Source organism: Mastigoproctus giganteus, chromosome 2 (genome assembly GCF_048544385.1).
Source record: "Mastigoproctus giganteus isolate SK-2022 chromosome 2, ASM4854438v1, whole genome shotgun sequence".
NCBI lineage: Eukaryota > Metazoa > Arthropoda > Arachnida > Uropygi > Thelyphonidae > Mastigoproctus > Mastigoproctus giganteus.
In genome coordinates, this window is record NC_143576.1 from 153,794,287 (window position 1) to 153,820,654 (window position 26,368).

The window sequence follows — 26,368 nt, forward strand, 5'->3', positions numbered from 1 at the left end:
TTTGCTTTTTTTTTTTTGAATTTATGCTTAATGTTTTAAAACTTCATTTTTTTTATAATAGTTCTGTTAATTTTCCTGAAATGAAAGAAAGCTAGCATATAACTGTTCTCAAAAATAAACAGGAAAAATTACTTACATTTTTCAGTTTACTGCTGGCTAGATCATATGCTAAACTCAGTGTATAATCTTTGTACACCTGAAAATAAATTATTTTCAGATATCTTGTTACACAAAATTACATTTATCATGCTTTTCAATCCTTATAAAATACCCCCTTCCCCCACCCATTAGAAAATTCACCAGAGAAACTGTTACAAAATTCATGTTATGAAACCACTCCAGAAGTGGTTACATAACATGAATTTTGTAATGACTTCCAGAAGTGAGTATACAGTTCTTTTCATTTACATAACAAAAAGATGAAAATTTACAACACATTTCCAGTTTCTGCCATAGAATTTTTGCATAACAAAATTATTTAGAGACAGTAACTCAAAATGTGTGATAAAGTTTAATCTTTTTTGCATAAATAAAAAAAAAAAAAATAAGTTTCACTACAGGTTATTAAGAAGTGCTAAAGATTAATGCAGTTTTCCTTCTACTTATAAAAACTAAAGAACTGTTCATCTTTGGGATGGTCATAATGAAGATGGAATATTATTAAGTATGTACACATTATGATAAAGTTTGCTTCTAATTAGAGAAATGGTTGCGACTTTAGTTGCTTAATAATTTATTATTAAACAGTGCAATCCAGACTCTCATCCAAAGTCATAAACCACCTTTGCTGTGATTATATGAAACATGTGCATTCCATATTGTCTGATCTAGAAGGCACTGAAGTATTTTCTGCTAATACTGGTATCACTATAGCAAAATGATACAAGGAAGCGAAGCCTTGAAAGTGCATATATCATTAAGAAAATATAGCACAAGGAAGATTCCAAGATGGACAAATATAATGAATTAGCTGGTTTAACAGAATAGAAGAAGATGGCATGGAAAAGTGACAGAGTAATAAAAGGTACTGAATTCTATAATGGCTACAAGTTTGTCTGTAACAATACCACAGAAAAGGATAAGCTGCAAAGGCTGATTATAAGAAATCGCTGGATAAGGGAGCAAGGAATGGGGATATGGATGTTTTTGTTGAATGTAAATACTAAGAAGGAAAGAGTGAATCAGAGCAGACCCTTCATAAATGTTGTAGAAATGTTAGAGATAACCCCGTTGATCTTGCAGATGAATTGAACAGGTACTTTACAGTGACATTTACAGAAGAAAAACCTTTCATGGTAAGGGTGAAACTGTGTGAGTAAAGCTGGAAAGCATGAAATTAATGATATTAAAATTTCCCAAGACTATTTATTAAAAAAGCTTTCAAGCCTAAAGGCAAGTAAGGCTCCTGGAGCTGATGGCACATACTCAGTAATTTTGAGGATGGCAAGAGCATACACTGAACTATTGTGGTTATCACTAGACTTAGTGAATCAGTCCCTTGGACTGGAGAAATATCAATGTTTTGCCAATACATAAAGGAGTGAAGTGGGTAACTACTGACCAGTCAGTCTGACTTTGGTGGTAGGGAAAATCATGGAGGCAGTGACAAAGAGTGTATTACAGGATTGTTTAGACAGAAATAGAATCCTGAAGGAAACACAGCATAGTTCGTAAAAGTAAAATCATGTTTATCCAAATGTTAGCTATTTTGATAGTCACTCGTGAGCTCTATGTAGGAAATAATTTTGACATTGTTTACTAAGATTTTAGCAAAGCATTTGACTCAGCCTCACATCAGAGGTTACTGTATAAACCAGAACATGTTGGAATCATGGGTGAAATCCTTAGATGGATTGCAGGATGGTTGCTGGGTAGGAGGGCAAAGGGTTGTGATTAACAGTTACTCTTCAGATTGGGCTAACATAAGAAGTGGGGTTTTCCAAGGATCAGCATTGGGACCACTCATTTTTGATTTTTTAAAATGACATTGATGAAGGGATAGAGGGCACAATGTCAAAATTTGCAGATGATATCAAGATTGGTAGATTATTTAATGATGAGTGTTAAGCAAAGTTTCTTTAGGACAACTCAGACTTCGGAGATAATCAGAAAAAGTACTTATCTTTTAATATAGAAAAATGCCAAGTCAAGGAACAAGGGTGAAATTTTCAGTTACACTTGGAGGAGGGGTGGATGGTAACCGCAAAATAACTTCCACACTTGATGGAGATGAACTAAATCCCACCAAAAAGGATGATTTGTCAAACACTTGCTTGTAGAAATATGGAAGTCATAATATCACTGTGTAAAGCAATTGTGAGCTTGAAAGCAACCAAAGAGAGGCAACATGCCCAGCAAATTTGGCAAAAGGGCATCCAGATGAGGAAAGACTTCGAATACATGGGCTGCAGAGCTTGGAAACTAGACACCTTTGAGATTTCATAAAAGCTCTGAAAGGGGAAGGTAAAATGAACAAGGGTGAAATTTTCACTGTTATAAATGATTCCAGAACTGGGGATCATAAATTCAAATTATGGGGGGGGGTAGTTTTCTTTTTAGCCATCAAGTTCATTAATTATTGGAATAAGTTGTCTCCATTGGTAGGTGAACTCAGAGAAAATTAATTTTTTTTTTTTTTTTTTTGGCAGCACAGGAAAAGCCCAGGACTTTCTTGCACCACAGAACTAATACTAGTTATCCATTCCTTCTAATAATTTGTCCAATTCTGCTTTAAATTTATTTGAAAAACTGATTTCTATAATGCTAGTAAAAGTTTATTTTTACATGCGTTATCTGAGAGACAGAGAGAGAAAAACAGATACTATCAGCACCTAATTTTCTTAACTCTTTAAAAATCTTAATAATTTTAATTAGGTTAACATGCACAAGTTTAGTTTAGTTTTGGAAATAAATCTGAAAAATTTGAAGTATTGGTTAATGTTGAGTCTGTTTGGTGTGACATAAGCACTGGGAAAGGGAAAATGAAAGTAGGTGTGTGTGTGTGTGTGTGTGTGTGTGTGTGTGTGTGTGTGTGTGTGTGTGTGTGTGTGTGTGTGTGTGTGTGTGTGTGTGTGTGTGTGTTATAGGCCTAATGAATCTGATGAGTATAATTAGTAATTGTGTAGAGAAATAGAGTGGGCCAGTAAATTAGAGTGTCTTATAATGGGGGATTTTAATTTCCCGGATACTGACTGGAATTTGTGGGTTGGTAACTCACACACTAGCAAGGCTTTTGTGGATTTATTGGATGATTGTTTTCTACAGCAGCATGTTCGGGAGGCAACTAGAGGGAGTAATACTCTTGATCTGATTATCAGTAGTGATTCTTCATGGATCAAGAATCTGCAGATAAAGGAACCACTAGGTGGCAGTGATCACAGCTTGCTGAAGTGGGATTTACTCAAAGAAGTAACTACCATCAAGGGTAAAGGGAAGGTTTTTTGCTTTCGTAAAGGTGACTATGGTGGTCTGAGACAGTATTTAAATTCTATACGGTGGAACCAGCTGATGATGTTACCAACAGAAAATTCAAAATAGGAAGCATTCAAAGAATTAATCTTGGAAGCCACTAGGTTTTTCATACCAACAAAGAAATATTGTTCAAGATTTAGGCCTAAATGGATGTCAGATGAACTAATTAGACATGTGACAGAGAAGAAAAATGCATGGGATACATATAAATTAACATGACACAGAAGCCTATGATAGATATAAGCTGGTCTGTAACCAAGTGACAAAAGAGGTTAGGCAGGCGAACGCAGATTACGAGAAATCTTTGCCAAAGATTTCTTGTAATCATCAACATTCACACATGAGGAGTTAATCAGGGAGGCGAAATGCCACAGGTGTATTCAACTCTGGCAGTAAGCTAGATAATCTTGTAATAAATGAGAGTAAAGTGGAGGAGAAATTGTTGAAGATAAACACAAGAAAGGCACATTTGAGTGGATGGAATCTATCCAGTTATATTAAAGGAGGCGGCAAAGGAAGTAAGCAAACCCTTAGCCATAATTATGAGAGCTTCCCTAGACTCAGGGAAGGTACCCATGGACTAGATATGTGCAAATGTGACCCCAATCCACAAAGGAGGATCAAAGGGAGCTACAGGTAATTAGAGACCTGTTAGTTTAACTTCTGTTCCAGGGAAATTAATGGAGGCACTGGTTAAAGAAGCACTGCATCATCTAGACAAGACTTCAGTTATAGCTCGGACACAGCATGGGTTTGTTAAGGGGAAGTCTTGTCTGACTAATTTGATTGGATACTATGATGTAGTCACAAAGGAACTGGATGCAAAGAATAACTTTGATATCATATATTTGGATCTTAGAAAAGCCTTTGATACTGTTGCACATGGAAGACTGCTGCACAAATTGGAGCAGTGCGGAATTGGAGGCAAATTGCTGCTATGGATAAAGCGATGGTTGAGTGGGGGAAGACAGAGAGTGGTAATCAATGGACACTGTTCTTTGTGAACTAATGTTATTAGTGGAGTCCCTCAGGGTTCGGTGTTGGGTCCATTGTTGTTTTCTGTATTTATAAATGATGGTATATCAGGCTTAATGTCCAAGTTTGCAGACGACACAAAGTTTGGCAGGGTTGTTAATGACACTAATGACAGTACACTGCTGCAACAGGATCTAGAAAAGTTGAGCAGATGGACTGAGAGGTGGCAAATGAAGTTTAACATTGACAAATGTAAAGACTACATACGGGAAACAGTAATCCCAGAGTAACGTATCAACTCTGTGGTACCACACCGACAGTGGTAGAGAATGAAAAGGACCTGGGAGTAATTGTGCAGGCAGATATGAAGTTTTCTGAGCAGTGCAGATGGTTTGCAAGAGTAGCTCAAGGCATCTTGTCAATGATATACAGGAATTTTTCTAGCAGGGATAAGGAAGTGATTATCCCCTTGTATAAGGCAATGGTCAGGCCACACCTTGAGTACTGTATATGTACAGGTCTGGAGGCCTCATTTTAAGAAGGATGTAGAGCTGTTGGAACGAGTACAGAGAAGAGCAACAAGATTAGTGAATGGAACAAAGGGTTGCTCTTACAAAGAAAGGCTTAAGTTTTGCAAATTACAGTGTCTGGAGATTAGGCACCTGCGAGGTGATCTGATTGGATTCTTTCTCTTGCTCAGAATAATCATCTATCACATCTATCCTACAACAGTCTTTCCTCAATTTGAATTTATGCCCTCTCAGGGCATAAATTCAAATTGAGGAAAGACTGCTGTAGGATAGATGTGAGGAAGTTTGCCTTTAGCTAGCAGGTGGTTGATTGCTGGAGCAAACTTCCATCTGTTGTTGTAGAAGTTGATAGCTTAAATAGATTCAAGGCAAAACATGACAAATATTTGGAGCAAGTGGATGGGTGAAATAAGGGTGTTTTTTGGCTGATGCTATATAAGCTTGCTTTCTTGCAACTTGTGCCTTTGCTAATGTTAATGCTAACTCATCAAATGCCAACATTACAGGGTTATCAGAAACATAGCATCAGTCTGTTATTGGGATTCAAATTTTGAACATGGTGATTATAATTTATTCAGAAAGGACAGACATGACAGGTGGTGGTGGAGGAGTCTTGTTTTTGGTTAAGAAGCATATAGATTCTAAAAATAGTATAACCAGTAGACACAATTTGCCTGTGTAATTTACAGTTACTCTGATGTAACAAATGTTGGGAAAACAACATGACAGTAGGAGTATATTTGGATAAATAACCACGATGAGGATAATGAACAACTATACAAACATAGTGGGCCAGCAAATCAGAATGTCTTTTCATGGGAGATTTTAACTTTCCAGATATCAGTTGGAACTCTTAGGTTGGCAACTCACTCAGTAGCAGGGCATTTTGAGATTTGATGGATGACTATTTTCCACACCAACTCAAAATGTTAAAGAGGCAATAAAAGAAAGTGATATTCTTGATCTGGTTATCAGAAATAATTAGTGTATTAAGAAATAACATGTATTAAGAATAGTAGTAGTAGTGGCATGTGATGCAAGAAAGCAAATGTATGAGCTTATGCAGCATCAGCCAAAAAAAAAAAAAAAAAAAAATCACACCATTCCCTCCAAATGCCTGTCCAGTTCCTCCTTAAATTTATTCAACCTATCAACTTCCACAATGACAGATGGAAGTTTGTTCCAGCAATTAACCACCCGCTGGCTAAAGGAAAATTTCCGCACATCTATTCTACATCTGTCTTTTCTTAATTTGAATTTATGCCCCCTTAGATTCGTAATCTGAACAAGTGGAAGGATCCCATCAGAATTCAGCGTGCTCAACCCATTCAAGGCCTTATATACCTCAATCAAATCACCGCGCAGGTGTCTAGTCTCCAGCCACTGCAATTTGCAGAACTTAAGCCTCTCTTGGTAAGAGGATCCCTTCATTCCCCTCACCAATCTTGTTGCCCTTCTCTGTACACGCTCAAGTAAATCTACATCCTTCCTAAAATGAGGCCTCCAGACCTGTAGCAGTACTCAAGCCGTGGCCTGACCATTGCCTTATACAGAGGGATAATCACCTCCTTTTCCCTGCTAGTAAAAAATGCCTATATATCATTGACAAAACCTCATGACCTGCCCTGGCAGCCTGTCTGCATTGCTCAGAAAACTTCATATCTGCCTGCACAATTACTCCCAGGTCTTTTTCATTTTCTACCACCTTAAGTAGAATTTTATTAAAAAAATAACTACTATCCAAGGAGGGAATTTGTTTTCACAAAGGCAGTTATAATGAATAAATATTTTTGAAGTTATTTTCAGAGGAACCAACTAATTTTGTTAAAAAATGTAAATGCCACATTGAAAGTGTTCAGGGAGGTAATCATGGAGGTTACTAAGCATTTTATACCAAGCAAAAGATATTGTTCAAGGTTTAGACCAAAATGGATGTCAGATGAACTGATGAAGTTAGTTACAGAGAAGAAAAATGCATGTGATGATTATAAATTGTTAGGGAATGCAGTCATACACTAAGTACAGGCTATTCTGTAACCAAGTTACTCAGAAGCCTTATTTACTTTTAGCTTCAACAATTTCTCTTCCAGCTTCCCTTTCAGTTTCCATAAAATCATTTAATTTCCAGTTAGAATTTGGTATACTTCTAGTATCCCATTCCCTAAAAACTTCATGTGTGAAAGTAGTTGCAGAATATTTATTCAGTTTGTCAGCAACCTGTACAGGATCATTGATTATTATACCATTCATATCCAACGAACCAATGTGTGCCACTCCTTTCTTTCTAGTGTTAACATAAAGAATTCTCTGCTGCTTTTCTTTGCACTTTTAGCCAAAGACTTCTCAGTGTACCTCAAGCATTATATCCTTCTTACTAACTTGATTGCAGACTAGTTCATGGCTACTACAGGCTGTCATGTCCACTGATAATTTATAATTATTCCATGCATTTTTCTTCTCTGCCACTAGTCTCATCATTTCATTTGGTATCTATTTAGGTGTAAATCTTAACAATACCTTAGTTGGCATACAAAACTTAGTAGCTTATATGATTACTTTGCTGAAAACTTCCAATTTAGTATTTTCATTTGTTAACATCCGTTAGTCACACTAAAAAGAGATTAAAAACTGTCTAACTTCGAACTTTTTCCAAAAAATCAGTGACAGTAATGACCTTTACCCATAACAGTATTTATATCTTTAAATAAATCTGACATTTATATGCTATGATCACTGCCACCAAGTAGTTCATTTACTTGAAGTCAATTGTCATTTACTTATTGTCAATACACAATAGACGAGGAATCACTGCTGATAACCAGATCAAGAATATTGCTTTCTCTTGTTGCCTCTCTAATGTGTTGGTGTAGAAAGCAGTTATCTAGCATATCCAGAAATTTTCTGCTACTAAGTTAGCTGCCATTAGTTCCAGTCAACACATGGAAAATCCCCATGATAAGATTATGATTTTCTAGCCCCCACTATTTAACTGTAGAAGTGTCCACTGTACTTATCCTAGTCATTTGTCTTAAAATATATAATACAAGCTGGGAAAAGTTTGTTTAGCAGTGCTTGTCACACCAGACTGAAATTTACTGTTCATTTCAACAAAGCTTTGAAGATATAACCTCATTTCCTTTTTAAGTCTGATCAAAAATATACATAATTTAATAGCTGCTACTTTCTGTATTTAAATATAATTTCATTAAATCTGTATCAGGAAACGGATTAACATTATGGTATAAAAATACCAAGGTGAACAGATGTACTACTTCCATTTAATATGGATGCATTTTAAAAATGAGATTCTAAAGTAAAACATCTTTGAATTTGCATTTAAAGAAATGCTATATTATTAATGCTAAAATGGATTTTTTATATATTCTCTCCCCTCAGCAAAAAATAAGACAGGATGTTACATTGTGCATGCAAATCAACTGCTATTAAATATCATTACTGTTATTGCAACTGTTCAAAAGCACAGAAACAAAGCTCTGCACAATAATGTATGATTTAACAAACAATATTTGTAGGGAGGTAAGTGGTGAAAAATGCTTTGAATGAAAAAAATAACAATACTCTCAGAAAATAAATCAATCCCTACACAAGCTGTACATCTCTAAAAATATTTTTAAAAGCAAATAATTATATGAAAGAATAACCCAAATGGGCAAATCACACAAAACCTGCTGACACTCCTATTAGCTAAGTCAGAGATACTGAAAGCATATTGCTGATATTCTTCAGGCTAAACATGAGCCACTTAAAAACACAAAAATTGACTAGAACAAAAGTTTTCAGTGTCCTCTTATTCTTTTGTTCAGTTGGCAGTACAACTCTCCAATATAAACTTTATAGCATTTACTGTAAGTTTTTTTAGGGAAAGCTAGGGGCAAAAAGAATATTCTAGGCTTGATCATCGCCCAAGAACCAGTTGACATCAGAGAGCTGACAGGAACCATTAGTGTGGAGTTCTAAATCGGATGATGAGAGGAGAGACAGCAGTAAAAGGCAGAGGAACAGATTTCAATTTCATGAAAGGATATTATGATAAATGATTATTCCTCAGATTGAGTTGATGTAAGAAGTGGGGTTTCCCAAGGATCAGTATTAGAACCACTGTTGTTTTTGATTTTCTTAAATGACATCACTGAAGGGATATAAGGCACTATGTCAAAATTTGTATTGTCTGCAAATTTTAATGGTCAACACAAAGCAGTACTTCTCCAGGACAACTCAGATGGACTTTAAGGAAGGATAGAAAAATGTCATTTAAGAAAAAACACTGTACTGCACTTTAGACAGCAAAGTGTTTATCATACACATTCTTTGGTAACATAACAGGTTACAACTGGGGAATAGTAATCCCAAAATAACTTATACATTTGGTGGGATTGAATTAAAAACAGTATAGGAAGAAAGAGATTTGGGAGTTATGGAACTCAAAAATGAAGCTCTCTGAGTAGTACAGGCAATAAAGAAGCCCATGATGTCCTATCAATGATTTATCATGCTTGTAGAGAAAGAAATGAAGGGTGGTCACAATCCCACTGTATAAGGTAATAGTAAGAACAGTAATGAAAACAGTGTTCCACTGTATGTGGAATACTATTTTCAAGTGTGGAGACCGAAGTTAAAAAGAAGACATCATGCTTCTTGAAAGGGTCCAAAGATGGATAATGCATCTGGTGAGATTGGCAAAATGGTGCCATATGAGGAAAGACTATGAACATGTGGGCAGGTTAGAGGAGAAAATAAAAAGATTACAGGAAGTTTTCTTTTAGTCAGTGTGGTGTTAATTACTGGAATAAGTTGTCTCCATGAGTGGTTAAGGCTGACTGTGAGGAAATTCAAACGTCAGCTTGAGGAAGACTTCTTCCTCAAGACTTCTCAAGACTTCTTCCTCACCTATGTGAGGAAGAAGTCAAATAGGTACTTTATTATTTTTTAGACTGCTGCATCAAAACCTCAGACTTCCATGCGCAATATGGTTAAGAATAATTTTCTAGCAAAACCTGAAAATTTTTCAGATACTGTTTGAGAAAAGAACAATATATTCTGCATTGGTCCTTGAGGTTGTCACAGACATTCTCTCAGATATGCCAGACAAGCTGTACTTGCTACCTGGGAGTCTAAAACGCTGATGGAACTGATATTCGGGTGACACTCAAGTCAAGTGGACCCAATTTCGGCGAAATGCGTACGGTCTGTGACAGCCAAATCCTCTGCTTGCACCTTCACGATGGTGGGACTGTTAGTAATCCTGGGTATAACCTCTATGCACAAGTACATGGTGGGTGACCACCCAGGTGTGAACCAACGTAAGCAGGGGTTGAGGTGTGGCGCCCACATCACATGGAGGAACACCACCCCTCTATGTTACCAGGCAGTACTAGGTGGTAGATGACTCATCAACCGGTGAAATACCACCACTTTGCTTATTGGAGGCTTGAAGTGGTGGAACCCATGTTTGGTCTCTAGAGCTAAGTTCCGGTCAACCCTTCCCTATCTCTTCCATCATGCAGTATGATTGATGACTTTTGAGGTTATGATGAACGTCGTGGGGAGATCCAATATTCCTTACACTTCGAGGGTACAGCTCTAAAACGGTGTTCGCAGGCCGGCCGCTAGTTAGTACACCGGACCGAACCTATTGGTAACTCTCTAGGAGGCTTCCAGATCAGCTAGTGTATAATCTTGCTACCTCTACTCTGCCAGATAGTGACTGGAGGGAGTCCGAGTAGTGTGTATGCGGGGAGCATTGTCGAGGCCACGTTATGTCAAGGATCTGGGTATATTCTTACCATGTGTATGCCATATCCAAAAATTTCATTACTTCATACAGCATGTCCCACCCACTTTTTCTTACTATTGAATACATCATGAATTGTCAAACTAATAGAGCAAGCTTATCTGAGAAAAGATCTAAACCACCCAAGCACTTCCTAATTCATTTCACAAATATATGTGGTCTCAATTCTAATCTCAACGATGTCCATTTCCACTTGCAGTCTGCCAAACCACATGTACCTCTTCTGACAGAATCTCAGTTATCGGTTGATTCAACTACTGTTCATCTCAGATGCCCAAATTATTCGCTGTATAATTCCTTTCACCTCAAAGGTGGTACTTGTGCATATGTCCATTCTGATATTCTCTGTCAGAGACTTGGCAATTTGGAATCTCCTCTCTTTGATCTTCTCTGGCTTAAAATCTCTCTACCTCATTGTGTCAAATTCATCTGTAGTCTCTACTGTTCTCCCAACTCCACTAATCACTTGGAGCTCTTTGACGTCCTTTCTTTGCAACTTGACTTTCTCCAGTCCAACTTTCCTAACAGTGAGGTAATTTTCCTTGGTGATTTTAATATTCACAACTCCAGCTGGCTTCCGTTTTCTAGTCACACCAATCCAGCAGGTCGAGATGCTGAGGCTTTTGCAATTACTAATGACCTACCACAGATTGTTCATTTACCTACAAGAATACTGGACAATCGTAATCATACAGCCAATACGCTTGATCTTTATCTCACAAACAACCCTTCTGAGTACACGGTCGAAGTGAGAGGTCCTTTAGGCACTACAGATCACAACTTGGTGATTGTCTCTACTCCAATGGAACCTTTATCTCATGGCTATTCCCAACCACGTGTTGTTTGGCATTACAAGAATGCAAAATGGGATGACCTACGAGACTTCTTTTCTTCTTTTCCTTGGTCAGATTACTGTTTCAAAACTTCTGATGTCAACGTTTGCTCAGATCGTGTCAGTGAAATTATTCTTGCAGGAATGGAATCCCTTATCCCACACTCCACTTTAAAATCTCTTCCTTTATCTACACCTTGGTTTTCCAATAAATGTGCTAAGGCTGTCCAAGAGAAGAATGTTGCATATCGTAATTGGCTTGTTTCTAATTCTTCAGTTTCATTTTCTGCCTACACCAAAGCTCGCAAAAGTTGTAAAGCAGTTATTAATCAGTCCAAACTAGAGTTTGAACAGGCTAAGAGTAGAAAACTTGCTTCTTGCCCTAATGGTAGCCGAGCATTCTGGTCTCTTGCCGAAGCTATTGGCCGCAACTTTTGCCCATCTTTGCCCCCACCTCTGTCCAAACCAGATGGTTCTGTTGCCACTTCAGCCAAGGATAAAGCTGTCCTGCTAGCATCCCATTTTTCTTCCAGCTCATGTATTAATGATCTTGGTAAAACACCTCCCACCATTCCCAACACGCTTCATTCAATGCCTCCTGTGGTCTTCCGTCAAAAGGATATCAGAAGGATTTTGATGAATCTTGATGCTAAGAAAGCTCCAGGTCCTGATGGTATTTCTCCACTTGTTCTCAAAACCTGTGCTCCTGAACTTACTCCTATTCTTTGCCGCCTTTTTTCACTTTCTTATTCCAAAGGTGTTTTTCCTTCTGCTTGGAAATTTGCTCATATCCAGCCAGTTCCTAAAAAGGGTGACAAATCCCTCCCATCCAATTATCGTCCCATTGCAATTACTTCTACTCTTTCTAAAGTAATGGAGAAATCAATTAACCGCCAACTCTTAAACTACCTAGAAACCTTCCGTCTGATCAGCGATCGCCAGTATGGATTCCGTCAGTGTCGATCCACTGGTGATATTCTGGCTTAAGTTACCCATTTATGGCCTAATTCAATGGAAAGGTTCGGTGAAACACAAGTAGTTGCTCTTGACATCTCAAAGGTTTCGATCGTGTTTGTCATAAAGGTCTTCTAAACAAGCTTCCATCTTATGGTTTGCCAACTGTGTTTAGTAATTGGCTATCCAGTTTTCTCTCTGATTGCTCACTGAGGGTGATGGTAGATGGCTCTCTGTCTTCTAACTTCTCCACTAATGCCGGTGTCCCCCAAGGTTCAGTTCTTTCCCCCACTCTTTTCCTCTTGTATATCAATGACCTTCTTCCATTGACTGGAAATCCTATCCATAGTTTTGCCGATGATAGCACATTGCATTCAACTTTCCATTTTGAGAAACCTTGTCCTGCTTAATCAGCTTCAACTTCTCGAAAATTTGCTACCAATTCCTTAAATGCCGATCTTCAGGTAATTCTCCAGTGGGGCAAAGACAACTTAGTTGATTTCAACCCTTCTAAAACTCAGTCTTGTCTTATATCTCGCAAAAAGGATTCTTCTGCTCCTATGCTTATCTTTAGTGACACTCCAATTTCTAGGCAAAATGATATATCTCTTTTGGGGATTACCCTGACTTCTAATCTCTCTTGGCACAAGTACATTAGAAATATTGCTTCCTCTGCATCTAAAAAACTTGGTTTTCTCTTTCGCTCTCGGCATTACTTTTCTTCCAAACAGTTGCTCACTCTGTATAAATTGAAAATCTGCCCTGCCATGGAATATTGTTCCCACATCTGGGGTGGTGTACCCAAAACCTCTCTCAGGCTTCTTGATTCCATTCAGAAGAGGGCAGTTAGGTTAATTAATGATTCATCTCTAACAGAGTCTCTCCACTCACTTTCTCATAGACGTACTGTTTCTGCTGCATGCCTCTTCTACAGATACTTCCATGGGCACTGTTCTTCTGAACTGGCTTCTATAATTCCCGCTCTCTCTCTTTTAAAACAGTCTGAACATGCGCCGCCACCAGCCAACATCCATTTACTGTCCAACTTCAAACCCACAGAACCAACTTTTCATCTTCCTCATTTATTCATTCAACTGCCGTTTTCTGGAACAACCTTCCTTCATACATATTTCCTGAAAATTACAATCTATAGAAGTTCAAGTCCAATGTCAACAAATATCTTCTTTCGTCTTCTCAACCTCCAACCCAAGCACGGTACCAAGTACTATAGGTTCTAATACCTCTCTTGTTTGGGGTTCACATAGAAAAAAAAAAAAAAATTATGCTTTTCTGTCTTAAGATGCTATCATCTCTCCAGTGACAAAACTTGTGCTTATACTCATTAGAAATTACTAAGTGTACTAATGAGTCAACCTATACTTACTAATATCATCTGAATCAAATAATAACATTATCAAGAAGGCAAATATGGTTATCACTAAAAACTTGAAGGCAATATTCTGCTTTTGTTTTGGAACTACATGATCCATCATCACAAAACAGACAACTTTATTAGTGGTGAATAAATGTATTGAATCTAAATAAGCAACTGAGTGAAATGCAGAAGAAAACTTCAGACTGAAACTGTAACTTTGTGTTCTCCCCAATATTATAAAAATTTCTGTTATTTATAAATGTGATTTAAGCAATCCAGAGCAAACATTAATTGCATAATTTAACATTATATGCTCTTGTGGTATTGACCTTGATTGCATAGTATGTTTTGATTAATACTGGTCGAGATCAGTGAGCAGTATCATACGATACCACGAGAATTGCTTAAATTTTAGCCAGGCGGTCACTTAAATTCACCGGGCGGTGCACCCATTTGATAGGTTGTCCTGGGAAGAACACTTTTGTTATGTGTATAATATAACCCTTTTTATTTTCTCACTCTTTCAATACCTGCATTGAAATAGTACCCTGCTTCTTTACTTAACTGTTGACATGTAGCTGCTTGTTCACCACTGTGGAGGTGCCTTCGCAGCCAGGTGAGAAGGAGCAGCAGTGCGCAGCACACGCTTCTTGATTAGACCGGGGTTCGAGCCCATCACCACCAAATACGGTGGCTGCGGAAAGGTCAAGGGAATGACCACTGCATATTCCCGGAGCAATATGGCCTTAGTTGCTAATGCTCCTAAAAACCAAATAACAATAACACCACTGTGGACAAAGAGGTGGTGTTTTTAAGTACTGTTACTCCACTTTAGATGGCATAGTGTTTATCATGCAAGTTCACTGATAACATAACAGTTGCTATGAATATAACCAAATAAATCGCAAGAGCCATTTCATATGTTCCTATAAATTAAGGCGCCTTTGTAGCCAGGTGGGCAGGAGCAGCAGTGTGTAGCACACGCTTCTTGATTAGACCGGGGTTCGAGCCCATGACTACCAAATACGGAGGATGCGGAAAGGTCAGGGAATGACCACCGCATATCTCCGGAGCAATATGGCCTTAGTTGCTAATGCTCCTAAAAACCAAATAATAACAACAACAACAACCTGTAAATTTAAATTTTTGATGTTATAAAAGTGAGTAAAATGAAGGAAAAGAGAAAGTGAAAATGACAGTCTAAAATTTGCCTCATTTTATTGACCTCATACTGAAGTCTACATATCACATGATTATGTTAGCAGAAACCTTATTGAACAATAACACAGACATTTCTGCCCTAGCCTCTAATATACATATAGTACAATGCAACCTCGATATAACATGACTCTTCATACCGTGGTTTCGGATATACCGCAAGTATGATCATGTCCTCTAAAACGAATTATTAAAAAAAGTGGCATGTTCAAAGAACTAGCAATTTCATATTAGAAACTGGAAAAAGTGAATACTGTATATACTTGTATCTACTGTACACACCACTACCGTATTTCCAAGAAGGAGAAATTAGCTAAAAATTGGCTGTATATTTGCTTCAATATATTCAGTCAGCAGCTGACTGGTCCAGGGGCAGGAGTGCAATAGCACACTCTTTGAGTAGGCTGGGGTTCAAGCCCCTAACTGCTAAATATGGTCAATCTGCCCAGCTACGCTGGACCAGTGTGGCAGATTATGGTCCATTCCCTCAATATGAATTGTTGAGGAGGCCTCCATCCTGTAGTGCAGTGCTTCTCAAATTGGGCGATATCGTCCCCGTGGGCCATTTGAATTATCCATGAGGGCGTTAGGCATGAAAGGGGCGACAGGGGGCGGATGGAGCACCATCAATGATTGGCCGTTACAAGGGTTTTATGGCTTATTTAAAAAATGCTGTGCCAAATATTATTACTGTTCATTGTGTCATTCACCGTCAGCATTTAGTTGCAAAAAAACTTGGTGATCAACTGCACAATTCTCTACAAACTGTTATTATTGCTATAAACAAAATTAAAGCACATTCTTTGAATGATAATATATTTCGAAAGCTTTGTGATCAAAACAGTGAAGATTCTGAACGATTGCTACTTCACTCCGAAGTTTGGTGGCTGTCAAAAGGCAACTGTCTCAACAGATTTTATGAACTCTTTGATACTGTTGTCAAGTTTTTTGAAAATAGGAACAAAGACCTTAGAATGACCTCAAGAAAATGAAAACTGATATTGCTTATCTTGCAGATTTATTTACTAGATTCAACTCAATGAACTTACATTTACAAGATGTAACTCTTATTAAGGCGAAAACTCAAATTTCAGCATTTATTTCAAAATTAAAGCTTTTTATGCGCAACGTAGGATGATGTGAATTGTATCAATTTCCAAATCTGTTGGAAATAGAGAAAAAAGAAAAAAAAATAGTTGATGAAACTCTACTAACTTTTTGTAATCATCTAGAAATGTTGCACAGAGATATGCAGGAAAGGTTTGAAGATCTTAATTTGAAAATTCCAGATTGGGTTATAAATCCTTTTTTAATAATGACAATGGTGAACGTTTTGTAGAAGAATTGATTGAGTTACAAAATGAAGTTGAACTGAAGCCAAAATTTCAAAATTCATATCAGGAATTTTGGTTACATAAGAAAATCCCTGACCATTATCCTGCATTGTGGGGAATTGTAAAAAAATTACTTATTTCTTTTCCAACATCATATCTAGTCGAAACTGGTTTCAGTGCTGTATCTCAATTGCTGACAAAACAAAGAAATTGTTAAACGTGGCAATTTATGACTTCTACTTACAGATATTAAACCTAATATTGATAAGCTAATAAATCTCCTCCATCGCATTAAATATTAAAATATAATTAATTATTTCCACTAATATCACAACTTATTTAAGTAATTAACTTAATTTTTATGACTTAATTTAAGTGTCTATAACTGACTTTATTTATGTAGTTGTAATTTTTTTTACAAAGAAGGAATAAATTGCAGTAAATAGTTTTCTTTATAATTCACACATATACATGCAGGGCTGCATTTACGTTTTTGGAGGCAAACAGACAAATATTCATTTCAGCTTCACTTTATATTGGTGGGCTAAAAAAAAGCCCTGGTAAGAGCTTTTTTTTTTTTTTTTTTTTTTTTTTAGGGGGGCAGTGATCCAAAAAAGTTTGAGAAACACTGCTGTAGTGGAATGACAATGGCTGCGATTTATTTTTTTATATTTAGTATTCAGTTACAGAGTAATTTTTATAAACAGGACTCATCAGGAACTAATTACTGTAGACACCCAGTTTTTCTCATTGCCTAGAGATGCAATAATAGAGTATATCAGTGAAATACTAATTACAAATAGCCACCTCTGGAGGGGAATACGGCTACCATTTGTCAAGTGCATTACGTTAGTTACAAAGTAAAGTTTTGTAAACAACAGCACATGACATCTTTCTTCAACTAGAAGTTACACTTAGGATAGCAAAAACTGATAATGACTAAACTAGTTAAAAATATATATGAACCGACAAGTGATAAATGGAGAAATCACGTGATTTTACTCCAGCGCTATGATAGGCTGGACAGTTTGATTTTGATTTAGTTTTCTCAAAACATGATAAATTCTAGGGAATTATAAATAAATACATGGCAAAATTAGTAAATCAGTAGGACTGAAGTAATGGCCACCAAAATAAAAAGCCATACAGTTAAAGAAAATTTGATCGAAAAGTGATCGAAAGAGTTAAGAGTGGCGAAACAAAATGCAGTATTCGTGAGTGTGGAATTGCAGAAGGAATGATCCGCAATTGGATGAAAGTGGAAGAAAAATTGTGTTAATTCATAGATTCTGTAGAAGACGAAGTAGGCCTCCAAAGAAAGAAAGAAAACTAGATTTTGTGAAAAGTGATATGGACCAATGCTTATACAAGTGGTTTCTACAGAAGTGTAGTGAAGGTACCGATAAATGGGGTAATTTTAAAAGCACAGGCAGTCAAATTTCATAAGCTTTCACAAAGAATTCTTTGATGATCTGCTTGAAAAGAACTTAAGTGAATACAACATTGAGGAAGATGAATTCAAAAAGTCAGTAAAGGAGAGATTTAGGATTAAATCTAAAAATAAGAACAATGTCATTTGATTTTTGAAACAGTCTCCTAACGTTAGGAAGATTTTATTAAATCCTGGTCGTGCTTACACAGGATGGTCTGCAATGCAGTCAAAGATTGTCATTGCCTCCAGATGTTTCAAATGCCTTGGGTACGGCCATTCTGCCTGATTCTGCCAACAGATGGAAAATACCTACGGTCACTGTGGTGACCAAGGTCATCAAAATCGATGCATGCCCTAAGAAAGACTCTCTGGCAGTTTGCAGATTGCGTAAAAAGAATTCAAATCATTCATGCCGCATCAATAACTGCACTGAGTACATTTGAGCACAAGAAATAACCAAAGCAAGAACAAATTATGAATAATACAAATTACAAAAATAACAGTATTAGTGAATCACTTAAAGTACTTCAGTTGAATTGTCAGCGATCTGTTTCGATGTCAAAGGATCTCCCAAAATAATTGCTGATCACAATATAAAAATATTAGCTTTACAGGGGGTGTACTCTTACAGGGGTGCTGCTAAAGGTCTGCCTTTTGCATCAAAAAGAATTCAGTCAGACAGAAATTATTGGACATGGGGGGCCATGCAACTACTAGAGTTTGGACAGCTCTGGTAGTTGTGGACCCAAATATTGCAGGATTATGCTCCATTCGTGTGGCATGTGCCTGCCTAGAGGGTTCCTTTGGGCAGGTATATTTCATTTTCATATACTTTCAATGCAGCCAACATCATCAACCTATTGAGCAGTTTCTGAATTATCTTGAGAATGGATTACATAGACTTATGGGAAAGCGTGTCGTTATATGCATGGATACCAACACTTCTTCTACTTTGTGAAATAGCTTCAATACTGATTCCAAGGGAGAACTATTGAAAGAATTCATAGTTAACAATAACTTGATGCTGTGTAATACAGTTGGCCATCCCCCCCCTACATTTGCTTCGACAAATGGGCAATCATTTATTGACATTACAGTCATAAACACAACACTGGGTAATGGCATCAGAAACTGGAAAGTGCAATCTTCATGGAGTGCAAGTGATCATAATGCTATAACATTTCAAGTAGTTTTTAATCTTGCCCACAGAGCCAACAGGAATTCATACAATTTTCCATGATACAAAACCCAAAGGGCAAATTGGACCGACTTTGATTTAAAACCACGAGATGCTACCATGGCTGATAATCTTAATTATATTGGTCAATTGCCAGCTGCTTCTCAGGTGGAGGCTGTGCAGGAAGTGATCGAAAGAGTATGTAATAACACTTTTAGGAAAAAGCTAAGAAGAAAAAATGTGCCCCAGTGGACCCAGATTTTAACAACCTTGTGAAATAACTTAAACTGCCAAGTGCAGCTTCCAATGGGTAAAGAGAAACAATAGGTCCAGGGAAGAGGTGGAACCTTTAGGATATTTATAAACAAGCCAAATGGAATTACTTTAACCAAATTTATCGTGAGAAAAAGGCTGCCTGGGAGCAAATGGTGAATACAACTATCAAAGAAGATCCTTAGGGGGTTGTGTATAAATTAGTTACAGACAAGATACACCCCAGTGAAAGCTTCTGTTCAATTTTGTCTCCTGATGGCCATGAAACTTTGTCATGGTCAGAATCAATGAATGAAATCTTGGATGGTATAATTCAACAAGATATTACAGTGCCAGAATGTACTGCACAATCAAATTGACGTATGGAACATCTAACTTACTCAAGTCTTGTTGAAGAAGAATTGTTCTCTCAACGGGAAATATCCAATGCTATAAATTCCATGAAGGATGGGAAATGTCCTGGTTGGGACCTTTTAGAAGTGATCATTCTTAAAAGAACTTGGAAAGTTACACCGCAATTAATAACTACTTTACTTAAATTTTCTATTTATGCTCCGGCACGACAACCAAGTTAGTAGAGTTTACAATAAATTGTCAATACAAATATTTATCGTATTTAGTAGTCACGGGCTTGAACCCTGGTCCACTCAAGGAACGTGTGCTATGCACTTTCGCTCCTGACCACTTGGCTACATCAAGCCTAAAATTTAATATGTGTCTTGTTCGTGGAAGCAAGCAAATTTGAAGATTCTGATTGAAAGTTCATAGAAACCTATAAATCAGCCTTTATCGCCCTATAGTGTTGCTCCCTATCCTAGGGAAAGTCCTAGAAAACTTATGGGTCAGTAGATTACTATCAAAATTGGAACTTTCAGGCCTCTACACAGTTTGGATTTTCAAAGGGAAAATCAAAAGTAGATGCCATTAAACTTGTGATGGATACTATGTAGTCTGCTCATACTAAGTATGCCCTCGGTCTCTTTGTGGACTTGGGGCCTTTGACACCTTATGGTGGCAAAGCATCCTGGTGAAGTTCTGGGAGGCCAGGGTCTCAGCACTGCTTTATAGACTTATTTCAAGTTACTTTCAGGATGGTTCCGTTACCGTTTCCTCTGGCTCTTGCATGATTAGGCGTGCTGTTATTAAGGGGCTGCCCTCAGGGATCTGTTCTGGGCCTGTGTGTTGGAATGTGGTCTGTGATGGTTGCACGCTATTCAACAAGAGAAAATTGCGAAAGTCATGTACACTGATGATTTGGTAGTGCTAATCCTTGGTAATGCTAGGCCTGAGCTGGAGGAGTGGGCTAATGACGTCTTATGTAACCTTAATGAATGGTGTATTGTTCATAAATTGGAAATTTCAATAATAAAAACAAAACAAATGTTACTAAAAGGGCACTTGAATCTTAACAGACCACTTTAGAATAAATAATGAGGCCATAAAAATTGTTAGAAATTACAAATACTTAGGTATTATTATTGACGATAGGTTTAGTTTTATTCCCCATGTTAAATACTTAGTTCAGAAAATCAAAGTTCTCACTGCGAAAATCATTAGAATTACCAAGATGGTTTGAAGTATTAAACCAGCAACGTTAAAATCATATTATAAGTGCTTATTTATACCGGTTATTTGTTATGCAGCTGGTGCTTGGGGTTATCGGGTCAACAACTGTAGTATTAAGAAATATTTATCACAGGCTCAGCAGTTTTTTTTCTCTTAGCTATATCTCATAACTGCAGAGCTGTTTCGACTCTTGCAATGCAGGCAATTAGTGGAAAACTTCCAATACACTATGAAGTGATGTTTCATTACCTACAATTCTATAGGCACAAGGCTTTGCCTACTGTAGTTGAAAATTTCTCTTTAAACTTAGATGTTCCAGCTAAAGAAGATAATATTAGAATTAGGAATGAGTTTGTCACAGACTGGCAATTGCACTGGTCTGTTGCTGAACTTGGAAGACAAATTCTTTCCTAACATATCAGAATTTTCTGAACAGAAAATGACTTGGCTTAACATAGGATTAAGTCCATCCTTCTTAATTACTGGTCATAGCAACTTGAACTCTAAGTTGTTTGTCTTCGGTCTAGCTCCCCCCCCCTTGTGTAAATGTTGGGGTCCAGAGACAGTGGAGCACATAATATTTGCATGTCACTATTATTTAGACATAGAAATGAGTTGCAGTTATTGACAAATGTCTATGATGAGGAAAACTTTTCGAATTTGGTTGACTCCAAGGAAAACTTTGTGTTGTAACATCTGATTTCGTGGACTATGTATTTAAAAGGAGAAAGAGAATGAGTGTTGATCACTGAGACTGAAGATTGTTTCACAATAATGTCAGGATTGTGGTGAGGGCTTGTTACCATCAGGTAGACTGTACAATAGGTTAAAGACTGCTTTTTGGTTTGAGAACATTGCTAGTGTCTTGTAAATATAAGCTGATAGATACTTGATTATCTTGTTTTTAGTGCATGGTTTGCCCCCGGTTGTACTATGGAATTGTAAAATGTTATAACAGTTTCTCCTCAGTGTTTGATTGAGGATGTTGCTGGCAAGTTGTCAGCAGAATTAAATTATTACAATAACATTGTTTATTTTAATGGTACTGGTCACACTTAATAATTATAAAGGTTAAATTGGAAAAAAAAAAAAAATATATATATATATATATATATATATATACACAGTAAACCCCTGCTATTCGCGGTATCTGTATTCGCAGTTTTGCGTATTCGCAATCGCTGATTTAATATAAAATGAAACCTAAAAAAATGTGAATTTTAAAGCATTGTGAATATTATCCGCCATAAAAAACATGGGCGTGGGTAAAATTATCTTTCCCGGTCAAAACAGCGCTCAGTGGGTGGGGGGGAAGAGGGGTGACAAAATCGCGAGCGTGGATGTTTTTCGCTAATCCTTGTTCAGCATGTGTTATGCGCTTGTAATGGAAGTTTTCGTCGTTTGCTTTTAATTTATATGCTTATAAATTGAATAAATTTATCAATTTATAAATTGATATGCTTACAAAAGTGATAAATCTACCGTTTTGCAATGTAAAACAGACTTTTTCAAGTGTGTTAACGGACGAAAGTGACTTTATTGTGGACAAGTTCTTTCTAACCCGTACAAAAATATGTCTACGAATAACAAGAGAAATGTGAAAATATCAAAGAAGGTGATGACATTAGCGAATAAAATTGAGTTATTAGACAAAATTTCTAATGGTGAATGTGTCTCCTCAGTGGTAAAACATTATAAAATCAATGAGTCAACGGTACAATCAATCAAAAAATCGGAAGAAAAAATCCGCTGTAGTGTCCGGGAAAACGTGCTAATTGCTTCCAAAATTTGCTCTGTAACTCGTGATGTTAAATTAGAAAAAATGGAAAACGCTTTAAATCTGTGGATAGAAGATTGAACTCAAAATAAAATTCCGTTAAGTTCACTCATCATTCGTGAAAAGGCAAAACTCCTTTATCAACACTTTAGCGAAACTGGTGATAGCACTGGCGGGATAAGTTTTTTTTTGCTAGCAAAGGTACTGGTTTGAAAGATTTGTTTGAAATTTCTAATAAATATTACATTTAATATTAAATTGTTTATTATTTTCATTTCGATGCCATATGCTTGCATTTCACTATGTACTGTCTATGTACATAGTCATATTATGAAGGTACATATAATACATAAATAGACAAAATTTTAGACTAGTTTTTCTTATATATTTCATACTTTGGAATGGAAGCCCTTTATTACTATGGGAGCCATAACTCAGTATTCGCGACATTTCTCAGGAACGTAACCCCTGCGAATAGCGGGGGGTTTACTGTGTATATATATATATATATATATATATATATATATATATATAAAATCATTTATTTCTCAATCAAGTTCTCTGTGTAAATGTTCAGCCTTCTTGTTTGAACAAGTTGATAAATGGGGGCTCCAGTGTTGTATTGCTGAATCTGCTGATTGGCTCTGCCAACAAATTGTTAGCTTGAATTTGCTGTTCTTGAAGTTTTGGTTTAAACTTCATTAAAACTGGCCGACTGACAACTGTACATATGCATAACTACAAATTATGTTGTAAATAAGTTCAGGTTGACAGTTGTATTTTGTATAATGATTGGTAACTTGTGTTAAATTAGTTACTAGGTGATATCTCATTCATTTATAGTTGAGAGTTTGTTTACATCTAAATTTTAATTGAGTTATGGAGTAAACTTATTAATTGATTGAGCTGTATTTTGATTAGTTTTATGTTTGTTTTGTTGGGCAGTAACATATTCCACTGGTGACCTAAATTCTATAATCTGTTATTCTTGTTTCTTCATTTTCAGGGGATGCCTTCTTTCATCTCCTTGCTTTCTATCCACTTTCCTCCCCTTCATTACCTACACTATTCCCTCTGTATATCCCACTTCCTTTCCTTAAATATCATGGGGCTCCCAGGCTTGCCTGATAGCCCTAGTAAGTGTCTTTTTCTGGTGGTAGAACCTGGCTGCCATCCCAAGCCAGCCTGGCTGGCTTGGGATGGGAGTCAAGGAACTAGGTGTCCCCTGGCTGCAAAATGCCAGCACTCAACAGAACTTACTCACACTAAACACACCTACACGTACACACACACTTGCCGACCTTGTCAGTTGCATCAGCGGTTATAGGGAAAACCTTGGAGACCGCCATACAAACACACAAATACGTTGAATCCCATTAATCCCAAATCACTGCAGAGCTTGCCGAAACCAGTGCCATGAATATGTGACTTAGAGCCCTGACAAATGGGGTACAGTTCTGTTCTCTAGTGAGTCCCGTTTTAGCCTACAAACAGATTCTATATGTTATTTCATCTGGAGATAGCAAGGAATGCAGTGCCATCCCTCCAACATCAGAAAAAGGAACACTTATGGCGGAGGCACTAGAGGTACTGAGAACAGATCCTTGAACTCTTATGTGCGACTTTTTGGGGATATGACTGGCCCAGATTTTCTTTTCATACACGACAATGCCACTGCACATAGAGCTCAAGTGGTGGAGGAATACCTTGAAACTGAAGATATCCAACATCTGCTGTGGCCAGCATGATCACCAGACTTAAATCAGATCAAAGATGTGTGGTACGCCCATTGGTGTCACATTGCATGTTGACAGCCAACTCTTTAGTCGTTTGGTGAGCTAAGGCAATAGTAATAGAGGCATGTGATGCAAGAAAGCAAGCATATGAGCTTATGTAGCATCAGCAAAAAAAAAAAAAAAAAAACAATTTCACACATCCATTACCTCTAAAAGTTTGTCCAGTTGCTCCTTGAATTTATTTAAGCTATCAATTTACATGATACATGGAAGTTTGTTCCAGCAATTAACTACCCGCTGGCTAAAGGCACTGCGCACTGGTTGAAGAATGGGATTTGTTGTGACAGAATCTTATAGACACCCTTATATCGAGCATGGTGCACTGCTGTCATGTGACCATATTTTTAAGTATCTTGTATCGACTTCTGTAATGTGATCTTTCTGGTAATTCTTATACAACCCCTATAATTGTCTCTTATAGCTGTACGAAGTTTCTCGCTGTCTCCTCATTTCATTGTTATTCTTTAGTTCACCACCATACCAAATTTTGTCTCACTTCATCACAAGCTGCACGAGTCACCCACGTTTTCTGTGTTCTGTTAATTTTGTTGAGCAGTATAGATGGTATATTTATTTTTGAGCAAGTGTTTTCAAATTTGTAAGATCCAACCCATGTCCTACATTTAGGATCATTTGTACTATTTCCTATTATGTATCTTTCAGAGAATTTTTACAAGTTGTAGAATAAATATTAATAAATATTATTATTCCGAATAATAATAAACATTATTCTGACTATCAAAGTGCCAACATTTTATCAAACTATAAAATGTGTTCAATACAGTCTATTAAGGACCTCAAATGACAACACAAAATCTGTTTAGTTAAAGGGAGCACTGTTAGAAGACAGAAATAAAGTGAAGGAAGCATCTGTTCAGATAAAAATTGGAAGATCAAATAATCTAAACTGCCATAAAGAGAGAGGTTATTCATATAATACTATAGATTCTTACCTCACAAGAAATTTCATTAAATCTTGTGATAAAAGCATGCTTTACCCAGTCAACTAACACCTCTGCAACCAATACCATAATACAGTCAGGAATAAGAACCCAAAAGTGTTCTGAAATTTATAAAAAGTTAAATTACAAAGGCACACATAAAACATATAAACAAAGAAAGCATTATATTAAATATTTTTCACTTAAGCATTACTAGATTTCTACATTATAACGGTTTACTAATTACTATAGACTTTGCATAGAAAGTTAAACCATTACAGCAATGAAAAAATTTCTTTATCACCTTACTGAAGTAATTTATATAACAAAACTACACACTACACTGAGTTGGCTTTGCATTAATAACAGTCCCCTTGTGTAGGAATGGACTGGTCTGCGATGCTTGAAGGCTCAAGGTCAGGAACGGCCAATATAGGATTGCAGTTGCACATTGTGATCAGTTTTTGAGTGTCTGCAAGGAAGGAAGAATGGATCGGCACTGAGATTTTTCTGACATGTGGAATGATTGTGGGGCAAGATGTGCATGTGCTGCCAGTATCTCGACAGGAGCAGTTCAACATGTTGGCTGCTCTCAAGATATGTGCAGGTGCCCGTATCCCCACAACAACCAACATAGGTGCTCTCCTGTTCCGTGGTGTCACGAGTCTGCTATGGTTTGTGCAACAGTGGTCAAACAACCAGCCAAAGGTCATTGCTGGGACAACCACATGTGGTCGATGCCCATGGTGAGCACTGTGTGTTTTGTAACACAGAACCGACGCAGCACAGTGGCCCAGCTTACCAGCCAGTACATAGGAATAGGAAGACCAATATCCAAATGGACTATGTACCAGATATTAGCTCATATAGGGTGTAAAGTGAAGTGTAAAGTGTGTTTAGGGTCA

The 26,368-nt window shown here is 37.1% G+C and overlaps 1 protein-coding gene across 1 annotated transcript in view; it reads right to left on the reverse strand.

Moving 5' to 3' along the window:
• Positions 1 to 26,368, reverse strand: part of LOC150089672 (transmembrane anterior posterior transformation protein 1 homolog) — a 309,390-nt gene that overhangs the window by 34,732 nt on the left and 248,290 nt on the right. The window contains exons 10-11 of the mRNA XM_090389591.1: positions 25,476 to 25,585; positions 137 to 196 (exon numbers count right to left, since the gene is read on the reverse strand). Of these exons, the coding sequence (XP_090245717.1) occupies positions 137 to 196; positions 25,476 to 25,585 (170 nt within the window). The remainder of the gene's footprint in view (positions 1 to 136; positions 197 to 25,475; positions 25,586 to 26,368) is intronic.